The sequence below is a fragment of the Morone saxatilis genome, unplaced genomic scaffold, assembly GCF_004916995.1.
Source record: "Morone saxatilis isolate NCDOM2014 unplaced genomic scaffold, NCSU_SB_2.0 Contig24, whole genome shotgun sequence".
Taxonomy (NCBI): domain Eukaryota; kingdom Metazoa; phylum Chordata; class Actinopteri; family Moronidae; genus Morone; species Morone saxatilis.
Genome location: NW_023339807.1, coordinates 16,813,733 through 16,824,143, shown reverse-complemented (window position 1 = coordinate 16,824,143; position 10,411 = coordinate 16,813,733). Strand labels below are relative to the sequence as shown.

At 42.2% G+C, this 10,411-nt stretch overlaps 2 protein-coding genes across 2 annotated transcripts in view; one reads left to right on the top strand and one right to left on the bottom strand.

Moving 5' to 3' along the window:
• Window positions 1-2,848, top strand: part of styk1b (serine/threonine/tyrosine kinase 1b) — a 5,337-nt gene extending 2,489 nt beyond the window's left edge. The window contains exons 4-10 of the mRNA XM_035672646.1: window positions 209-547; window positions 700-881; window positions 1,041-1,115; window positions 1,556-1,764; window positions 1,955-1,995; window positions 2,390-2,486; window positions 2,594-2,848. Of these exons, the coding sequence (XP_035528539.1) occupies window positions 209-547; window positions 700-881; window positions 1,041-1,115; window positions 1,556-1,764; window positions 1,955-1,995; window positions 2,390-2,486; window positions 2,594-2,786 (1,136 nt within the window). The 3' untranslated portion in view covers window positions 2,787-2,848. The remainder of the gene's footprint in view (window positions 1-208; window positions 548-699; window positions 882-1,040; window positions 1,116-1,555; window positions 1,765-1,954; window positions 1,996-2,389; window positions 2,487-2,593) is intronic.
• A 596-nt stretch (window positions 2,849-3,444) lies between these two features.
• Window positions 3,445-10,073, bottom strand: phc1 (polyhomeotic homolog 1). The gene is made up of 15 exons (XM_035672724.1): window positions 9,946-10,073; window positions 8,981-9,102; window positions 8,770-8,880; window positions 8,612-8,677; window positions 8,364-8,507; window positions 8,005-8,102; window positions 7,852-7,924; window positions 6,961-7,704; window positions 6,708-6,843; window positions 6,420-6,595; window positions 6,229-6,292; window positions 6,038-6,125; window positions 5,552-5,723; window positions 4,987-5,224; window positions 3,445-4,886 (listed from the first exon to the last, which is right to left on the bottom strand). The coding sequence occupies exons 2-15, from the start codon at window positions 9,095-9,097 to the stop codon at window positions 4,735-4,737; spliced, it is 2,379 nt and encodes a 792-aa protein (XP_035528617.1). The 5' UTR covers window positions 9,098-9,102; window positions 9,946-10,073; the 3' UTR covers window positions 3,445-4,734.
• Window positions 10,074-10,411: the final 338 nt, after the last annotated feature.

The window sequence follows — 10,411 nt, the reverse complement described above, 5'->3', positions numbered from 1 at the left end:
ATGTATGACTTTCTCTTTTTTTACTGGTATTTATGGAAGGAAATAGGTTTTGTCTTGTTCTTTCCATCAGTCAGATCAATAATCTCTCTTCATATCTAAGTTTTAGTTCAGCTACACAAAGATAAATAGTTCTATTGACGTATGTACTGTTTGCACTTATCTCTATGATAATTATTCTTGTTCTCCCTCTCTCCCCTAACTCTAACAGCTCCACCAGGTATCAATGTCCTGGAACATGAAAGCATTGCTCTGGACATGCCCAGTTCCTACTCCACCTTCCACCCCCCGAACACTTACCCCTCCAAAAACCTCTCCATGCCTGTGGCCACACCTTCTTTCCCACCCAGCCCCCCACCGCAGCCCTTCACTCACCAACCCAGTTTCACTCCCATTGTCCAGGCCAGAGAGCTGCCCCGCCAGAGGCTGCCCGAGTCCTTCAATCTGGTCTCCCCTCTGCCTACTTCCTTCTCCCTGCGCTCCGACTCCTCTGTGTCCCTCTACAGGGCACGCATGGAAAACAGGAATGTGGTGCTGCGAGTTCTAAATGGTGAGGAACTTGAATTTACTGGGAGTTTGTTTGTGGTTGTTGAGAAAAGTGCTTAATTGTCTCATTTGCAGGTCTTTCTCATCTGATTTTCATTATATGGTTTCTGTAACTGCAGTGTTCCTTCATCTTCCTCTCATTCTGGCCCTTTACAGACTCTGCTGATGCCACAGAAAGACACAACTTCCTGGGATTTGCATCCTTCTTGGCTCAGCTGGGACCACATCCCTTCCTGCCAGAGCTTCTTGGTGTGGTCTCACTTCGAGCTCCTCTGGTTACAGTTGTGGAAGAGCTGGAGAACAGAGACATGCTCAGCTTTCTGTGGCGATGCAGACAGGTATATTTTTACGGAGGGTACACTGCTACAATATGTGTTAACTCAATCCAAGCCATACAAATCATGTATTTAAAGAAAGAAAAACACTCATAAAGTAGGAAAGTAATGATTGTGTCATCTTCCAAATGGCAAAATAACTTCTCTTCTTGTTCTTGTCAGGAAAAGGTGGATCCTCCATGTGAGATGACTGAGAGAAGAATATTCTCTATGGCCAAACAGGTGGCCTCAGCACTGGTTAGTATGCTAATAAATATGTCCTCACCTTTTTTAGAGCACACGTTTGACTTTCTAATCACTGACATACAATAACCCTGTCCTGACCCAATCTCAGCATTGACTTGTTGACTGGGTTTCCTGACAATAATCCAGACAATCCAAAAAATTAATCCAATTTTCTTTTTTTTGTATCATTGTCTCATTTCTTTATCTATCAATATCATTTACATATATAGTTTACACTCATGCTGGCAGCTCTGGGGTCTGTTAGTTTGCACAGTGGTACTAAATGCTCTAATCAGCATGTTAACAGTCTGATGTTAACATGACAATGTTAGCAGGTAAAGTTTACCTGGGGTGAAACCCATGCACATATTTATGTCATGTAATCATAGATGACTGACTGAACTGAAATCAATCAGGTTTCTGTGTTTAATCCTTGTTTTTTGCCCAATCAGGAGTTCCTTCACAGCAAAGATCTTCTCCACGGAAACATTCGTGCCCGTAGCGTACTGGTCACCAAGGAGTTCACAGCCAAGCTTTGGGGTCTGCATGGGGTCTACACAAGGAAGAACCAGGGAGCCACTCAGAAAGATGATCCCAGCATGAAGAAATGGCAGGCACCAGAGCTGTTAGCCAAGAGACCAGCTGGTCAGAGCAGCGACATGTGAGTTTTTCTGTTCCAATGCAGACGTTGCTGCAGCATAAAAAAACTAATGACTTATTAAATGTTGCTACTAGCTTATCTGCAGAGAGGCATGAAATGCATGTTGTGTAAGTATATTATGTAGGTATATACACCATTTACTGAATAGAAGACTCTATTCAGTATTTGCCTCTGTGTGTCCCCTTTCTAGCTGGTCCTTTGGCATCTTACTGTATGAAATGGCAACATTGGGTAAGTTGAACTTTAACTTCTGGGAACATAGTTCATGCATAATGGAGAAATGGACAAAATGTTCCCATATCATTTATACTGCGTTATCTATTACTATAGGGATTATTAAATCCCTGGTGGTGTTAGACAATTGTAGGCATTATTGCAAACCCATAAACAGGACTTCTTTATAGGAATATTGAATTTTAATATGTGATTAAGTACCTAATCTGTATTTCTCAATGAGCCAAAAACAGACATGTCCATCTGGCTATTTAATAACAGTTTCGCTATTGATTTTGCAGAAAATGTACTATATAGCACAATATGCTGTATATTGATATCGCAATGTAACAGTACATAAAGTATACCTTGATAGAGGATTTTATCCATATCTATTATTTTTTTTCTCAAGGTGATGCTCCGTTTGCAGACATCTCAGTTAATGAGCTTCTGCAGTTTCATCAACGAGGGAAAAATCTGAAAAAACCTTCAAACTGTTCCAACGCGCTGTAAGTATTCGCTGCATTCTGCAGATAACACACAACCAAACCTGAAGCAGAGCTTCTCTCTTTAACAAATGTGCTGTTAAGCTCAGACTATTTTCTCTCTCCCTCAGATACTCCATCATTAAGGGTTGTTGCCAGTGGAAGGATCAAGATCGACCCTCTCTGGATGAAGTGAGCCGAAAGCTCCTCTCAGGAGAGAAAAGTGCCTCTGAAAAAGTCCTCAAGGTGTCAGGGACAGTTAACATTGAGCAGTACCTGCAGCAGGCAGGATATGGGGAAACCAACAGCTACACCGTTTTCTGATCAGTGCCCGTGCCAGCAAAATAAACTGCACTATTCTCCCCAGTGGTACCCCAAAGATGCACTTGTACAAAAAATATATTTTAGGTGCAATAAAAGTGTTTCAAACTCTGTTTATGAGAACTTTGGGACCCACAATTGTTTTGTTATGTATTATCCTACTTCAGTAAATGAGAAAAATGGTATGCAAAATGAGTTGTTTATCTTTGGAAGCCATTAATTTTCATCTAAGACCTCATTCGTGTGTGTCCTTGTCTGTATAGGCTATTTCTATTCCTTTGAGGTTTAATTGGGGAGATACAAGGGGAAATTTTGAAGTAGTACACTTTAAGAAATGTAAACTTGACCGAAGTACAGCTGCTGCATCATGAACTTGTAGTCGATACTGTCAATATATGATGGTTTACAAATATTGTTTACAATCTGAAGAAAATGTATATTAACAGATGTAATATGTTATTACTGTGTTTTTGTATGATTCTATATTAGGCAGAATTATGGAAATGAAGGGTACATAAATGTATTTATGCTATTATAGCGCCCAATGTTTTCTCTGAGCTGTTTACACAAACTCAAATGTGAATGAAAATATCACAGGTCCTACAATAATCTTTTCCCATTTTCAAGTGGGTGTCATGGGGGTAATAAAAGCACACACATGTCCAGTAACAGGTATTGTTTATTGGTAGTACTGCATACATGTACACAGAAAACTTCCACTCAGCCCTTGAGAGACCAAACCATGAGGAATACCTATTTTCAGGTAGTTAAGTTGATTAAAGCTACTAAAACTATATCGTATTCATGAAAAAATAATTTTGATTGTAGTACAAAATGGAAAAGATACAAAACTAAAACTTTTAATAACTGGTAAAAGTAACTAATTAAAATAAACCAGGCTTTTTGAGTGTCCTTTGCTCGATGTGATTGGAGCCTGGATTGAACATCTATGATAAAATAACTAATACTAAAAGACTGAAATATTTAAAGGGGCAGTTCACAGAAAAATTGAAAATACATATTTTTCCTCTTATCTGTAGTACTATTTATCCAACAAGATTGTTTTGGTGTGAGTTGCTGAGTTTTGGAGATATCAGTCAGATATCTATCTACCTTCATTCAAATATAATGGAACTCAAAGCGCCAAAACAAACTGCTCACAACAAGGTCTGTACATCATCTTGAGTAACTGGGTCCTGATTTCTAGAAAAAGATATTGCAGGTAAGAGAGAAAAATGTGTATTTTTGATTTTGGGATGAACTGTTTCCTTTAAAGTGAAGTGGACTGTTTTTGACATCACTTCAAATCATATATCACTAAAGTTAAAGCACCCTTTGAAATACAGCAAGAAGGCAACGTTTCTTTTTTTGTTTTGTTTTTTATACCCAACAGGTAAACTGTCCTAGCTAGAAGACCTAGCACCGATTACTGCAGACTGGCAGATTTGCACAGTTTCACAAGAGAATACATACAAAAAGGCCTCTACACAGCGACAGAAAAAAAAAAAAACTGACAAACACTACTGACATGGATACTTCTCCATGATACTGTCCATGCTCACCACTCACACATAACAGTATACATACATGTTTTTGCACATTCAATGTCCAGAAAGTAAACTGTCCGTCTCCATATGATTGATGGTGCACCACTGTTTTGTAAAAACTATCTATTGTCCCTCCAGAGTGGGAAATCAGCACCAGCCACATGCTGGTAAAATATGAAAGTGGCTGGTAGAGATTTCACAATGATTGACTATTGAGTGGCTGGTGATTTTAAACATTTATCTGTCAGTGGCTGGAAGATGTTCACATTTCAAAAAGTTATTTTCCCACCTTGCCATAGATCTTAGTTTCTTCTTTCTAAAGAGGAGCAAGTCCAGATATTGATTCCAGTGAGAAATCATCAGTTAGAAAAGGATCCTGCTGTCCCTCTGAAGCACTGACTGCATCACTCACGCAGGGTGTTGATAGAGGCACAGATCTTGAGAGCTGGGCCGAGCTTGATGTTCATGGTGGAGATGAGATGGTCCTCTCGCAGAAGCAACAGAGCCTGCCCGTCTATTTCCTGTGACAGGAACTGGGCAGCCAACTCCTCACAGCCTGTACACAAGACCAGATAATAGAATTAGTACAAAAAGAGAACAGGAGACATGGCAACACTTACAACATCACTGCTATCTCATCACTGAACAACACCCACCTTGAAGTGAAGAGATAAACCTGCAGACTTCTTCCACGCTCCACTGAGCAGGAGTTGCAGAGAGAAAGTTAGCCCCCTCTAGTGGGAGGCTTCCAGGAGCTGAGCTGTCTGACGGAGGAGCGCTGTGCCCAGCTCTGGAGCAGGAGTGTGAAGAGCTCGGGGACAGTGAGGGAGAATCGTCCTCCTCTCCTTCCCCATCGCTGGATACGTCCTCCGAGCGGCTGGACTCAGAGTGACACTATGTCCCAAATGAGTGGAGATTTAAATACAAAAGTCAACAATAAAACTTCAGAAAGTGAGCTGTATTTGTTGATAATGTAACAATATGATATAAAGCATGAAGCTGGAAATGTTCTATATTTTTCTTACTATCAACAAATTCCATGAAACGCTCAAAGGAAACCAAAGTGTGACTCAATACTTTCTTTCTGATGTGTAGTTTTTGAAAAACAATTTCCACATCAGAATTAACGTACACTGGTAATACTTGTTAGGATGAATTTATTGTTGGTTTTGATTTTTTTTTTTTTTAAAAATGGGATTTGTGTCTTAAAACTACTCTTACCTTGACAGCTAGATGTCTGTTTGATATTTTATTACAGGTGTTATTAGAACTGCTCCTGCGAGAGGGGCCCCTTCTCCTGGCAGCGCTCTCACTGGGTGCTGGAGGCGGTGCCAGGCCTGCGCCACTTCTCCCTCTGCTTGTCTTGAAGTGTTGGCTGCAGCTCACATTATACCTGTGGATCCAGGAGCACAGTTATTATACAGGAAGACATTTCGAGGGTTTTCAATTCTCCTATGTGCATCTATCTTGCAGTTTTTACTTCATGCCAATTTGCACAATGTGCTAATTAGGTTTAATCAGTGGCAACCCCTAGTACAGTCTTTGGCTTGTGTCCTTCTGCTTATGTTTATTTAAGCGGGACAACAACGATTTCCCGCTTGCCCGGGGCAAATAAAATGTTGCTTCCGGGTAGTAAATGTACGGCATTACCAAACAACAAACCAAACTAGAAGCAATTCCAAAATGGGAAGCTAAAGTAAACCGTACCTCTTAGCACAAGTATTTGAACAGAACCTCTTTGATCCTCTGAACTGGCTGGCCGGGGCGAGGCTTCCACAGTACTCACACTTTAACACTGAAGAGGAAAGAATAAAACTGTTACACATTTAGGAAATATTGACCGTGCACACAGATTCATGGTATCATTGTTAAAAAATAAAAGTTATTCGAGCACTTACATGGAGGTCCGTTCTCTGAGCGGCCAACCAGGGCAAAATCTCTGTCTTTGAGGAGTCCAGCAACCTGTCATATATATAATATAAGCCTGGTAGTAAGAACGTGTTTCACACATAGAAGTGCATAGCCAGTGTATTTCAAATTGTATTTGATTTAAGGTGAAATCTGTGTTATCATAGCAGGGCACACTTACAGGGAAGGGCTCAGCTCCCTCCTGGATCACAAAGCCCTCAATGAGGTGGGTGAGGACTTGAGGTTTGACCACTGCCTGGGGAACTGGGGCTCTGTCTTTGTCCCCAAGTCCAACTCTTGACAAGGGCAGAGGCAAGGACAGGGTGGGGGGAGATGAGAAGGCAGTTGCAAGGGGGGCTAGTAGGGATGAAAATAAAATAATGAGCTTTCAAACAGATTTTGTAGGCTTACAGTTACAATTTCAAGTACTTCTTACAATGCTTCATTTGGAGACAACAAATTGACATACCTGAGTCCTTTGCAGGGGCAGGGGATAAGGGAGGAGCAGAATCTTTCATGTGTGCAGAGTTTGAAGATTCTGTCACCATCTCATTTGGTGCATCACAGTCAGACTTTCTCTTCAGAGAACCAATGGCAGGCTTTATCTAATGGTATGTAGAAAAAGAGCAGGATAAACTGTTATAATCCCTTGTACACTGATAGTCATCCTTACACCTAAGAGTCAGCATCACAAAGTACATTCTTTTAATGGTTGATCTTACCATAGCACTGTTGGAAACTGCACTGACATTCCCACTGGCTGTACTTTCCTGGGTGGTGTTGCTCCGTACCTGTGCCAGAGCCACAGCCTGTGCGTTTCCTGCTAAGCCTTGCCTGGCTCCCACAAGCTGCACAGGGATGTGGGGAGTGTTATACCCCCCAGTTGTAGCCTGGTTGTTGCTAGGTGGCGCTGGGAGAATGGGAGGTGGGTGTCTAGGGGGTAGCTGCATAGGTAAGCGGTGTCCCTGAGCTGTCTTGGGCTGGATCGGCACAGGACCTTTGTCTGCAGTAGTGCTGGCCTGTTGTAGGGGCTGCACCACCAGAGTCTGAGTGTTAACGTTGGCTTTTGGAGTCACTGAGCCAATGGGGTAGCCCTGGGTTGTGGTAGGAACATTTGAGGTGGGCACCAGGATCACAGGGGCAGCAGAGGAGGACAGGAGAAGCTGGGAGAGAGGGAGTGCTGTAGAGGAGGTGGAGGAAGGAGCTACAGAAGCAGCAGGAGTAACAGTCATGGCAGCCTGGTTTCCAGTCTTTACAGTCATAGTGTTAGCAGTGGACTGCTGAGCAAAGTTGGGTTTGGCCATTTGTTGTTGCTGTTGTGGTTGCACTTGCTGCTGCTGAGCTGTCTGGGCAAATGTCTGCTGCTGCTGTTGACCGAGAGGAAAGCTGGCAATATCTTTCCTCTCTGGGAGCTCAGACTTGACAGCCACTGCTCTGGGAGCGCAGTGTAGGGCCAGATTCTGCACCTGTATGATAAAGAAAGAAGGCTGTAGTGAAATGCATTTGAGAAAAGTAGCAGGTGTGTGCTTGGTGGAGTCAAGTAGTGAAAATATTTAAGACTGTATGACTTGTAGCTCAGACTTTACATTACAGGTAGGTAATGGTCCTCGAACCTGATCATTGTCACACTGGGCACTAGCAGTGGTAGGAGCAACTTCATGCTGCTGCTGCTGCTGCTGCTGCTGTTGTTGTCCTGTTGTTGTTGCTTGTTGTTGCTGTCTGGTTGTTGTTGTTGTTTGTTGTTCTGCTGTTGCTGTTGCTGCTGGGGCTGTGTCTGGGCAACAGTTGCTACAGTAGCTGTTGCTGTACCACCAGGCATGAAGATGAGCTGAGAGGCAAGGGGAGCCCTGAGAGAGCGGTTGACCTATGGGAGGAGCAAGAAATATGGGTCAACCTTGTAAACAGCAAATGTTTCAACGAATGAGTCCTTAACTACATGGAATACTTAATAAAACATGTTTGGTGTACATTTAAAAAAATAAAGCACTTTCAAGAGATTGTGAAGTATAGCTATAGGATTTTCTGTAGGTGGAGTCTAATGAATTAGTTTTTACTTTTGTTGCTGCTGTACTTGCACAGACAACGGCAATATATATTATAATATTCACAATAATTTTTAACTCACCCTAAGATACATTTGTCCCTGTCCTGCAGAGTTTCCACCCAGCAACACTGACTGGTTGAGAGCTGTTGTCGTTGCAGAAGTGGCCGGGCCGTGGGGACGGGGGTTGGTCATGGTACCTCCTCCAGATGTGGTGCTTAAGTTGACCTGGGAGGAACAGAACATTTGACATTTCTATCCAACCTACCTTGGTATTTCCAAACCTAGCTGTGTAATTCATAAAACATTAATAAAATACATACAACACTCACTGTGGTCGGCACCTGGGACATGCTGTTACTTGGGGTATTGGACTGACGACTAGCTGCAAGTGTGGCCTGGTTTAAAGAGAGAACAAATTAAAACGTGTGATGCTACTGCTTCCCATATTTTTGCACTGACTACATTTTGCTGTCATTATTCTGGTTACCTGTTGCACAGCGGCCAAGTTGTGGAGTTGGGCACTACTGATCTGTTGCTGCAGCATGAGTTGTTGGAAGTACTGAGCTGCATTTGGCTGTCTTTGAAGTGCTTGAAGAGCCTGAACAAACAAACAAACACTGTTAAGACTAATCCAAAAGTCTTTATATGTATGTATTATTAGTCAGTTCAAAATTTAAGCACACAAACACTATACACACCTGTACAGCCTGTCTCTCGTATAGAGACATGTGGGCTATCTGGGGTGCACGAGAGTTCCCGCTTGCCTGAGGATTTCCATTAGTAGTGCCTGTGTTTTGGTCTTCACCTGCATCCATGTTTGCTGCTCAAAACACAGAAGACACAAATAGTTGACTAAATGTTACTCTGGTATCCAAAACATATATCTCTATTAATTGCAAAACTTCTTAGCTGTAAATATCTCAGCATGAGGACTTGTTGAGCATGCAATTTGGCACTCCACACAAAATAATGAAATACATTTACACATGAAAACTTAAATCATCAGTTACTAGCTGACACATAAATCTGTGTCAACTCAGCAGGTTTAAAATGTCTAACAGATACTGCTGGCATTAATAGGAAGACAGCTTCTGAGGTAGCACTGCTGGAGAACAGCCGAAACATTTCCAGTACTCGGATTGTTTTGAGGGTTATTCTTCCACAGGGCCCATAAATCACAGCTTGCTACATCCCTGCACATACAATAGCTTTAATTAACGTTAACACAATGCCACTAAAAATCACGGCAAGCAGGCGCATTGTGGCGTTTTCAATAGCAGGCCAGCTGTCAACATGATAGATGAATCCGAGAGAAAAGAACATGGAGGAAAGCTCAAAACCCCAAGTAAGAAAGAAGCTAGCCAGCTGTGGCTAACTACAATGGACTTAGTTAGCCAGCAGCTCTCCACAAACAAGTCTGCCTCGCCACAAATAGAACACATTAACGTCCGTAACCGCATTAAGAAGAAAGGCAGAGTGCAGAAATGTTAAATAAGAGCGCAAACGCCGTCAGTTTTGGCGCTAACACTAACGTTTAATAACGTAAGTAGAAAAAGGAGCGTAAGTTTCAACACAGACGAGCTAACGGCAGCTAGCAGCTAGCAGGCTATCACTCATGCAAGAAGTTAACGTTCAGTGTTTCTCGTCGTGCTTGTGTGTTTACCTCCACTCGGTATGTCTGTCCTGCTCACAGTTAAATGCAATCACGTTTATATTGCGGTCTTTGGTTGTAACCACACACAACGAAAGCCCCTCTCAGGGTTTTTGCCTCCAACAAAACCCCGCCCCTTTAGTTTGCCCCCCCCCCTTCTTTCTTCTTCGGTTTGTGTTAGTGGGTGTAAGATTATACCGCCCCCTACTGCCCGGTGTGAAGAAGAAGAACTTTACTACTTCATATATAGAACTACTTTATTGATACACACACACGCTGAAATGCACACTTCATGCACATGTGGACATGCAAAGGGGAGCAAAGGAGAGATGGTGGCTAACTAAGATGGGGCTGCCTTTTTGCACTACCATTTTTTATATATTTTATATTTTATTGTCTGTTGTGAAATTGAATGTTTAAATTTTAGTATTAGGAAATGTCTGTTCTTATCTGTTGTGCCTGTGCACTTTATCTGTTT

Coding starts and splice junctions, on each gene's coding strand:
- phc1 (XM_035672724.1), bottom strand. CDS start 9,097: ATGGATGCAGGTGAAGACCAAAACACAGGCACTACTAATGGAAATCCT. Junction 8,881..8,980: donor ACGAGAGACAGGCTGTACAG/GTGTGTATAGTG, acceptor TTGTTTGTTCAG/GCTCTTCAAGCACTTCAAAG. Junction 6,844..6,960: donor CAGTTTCCAACAGTGCTATG/GTAAGATCAACC, acceptor ACATACCATTAG/ATAAAGCCTGCCATTGGTTC.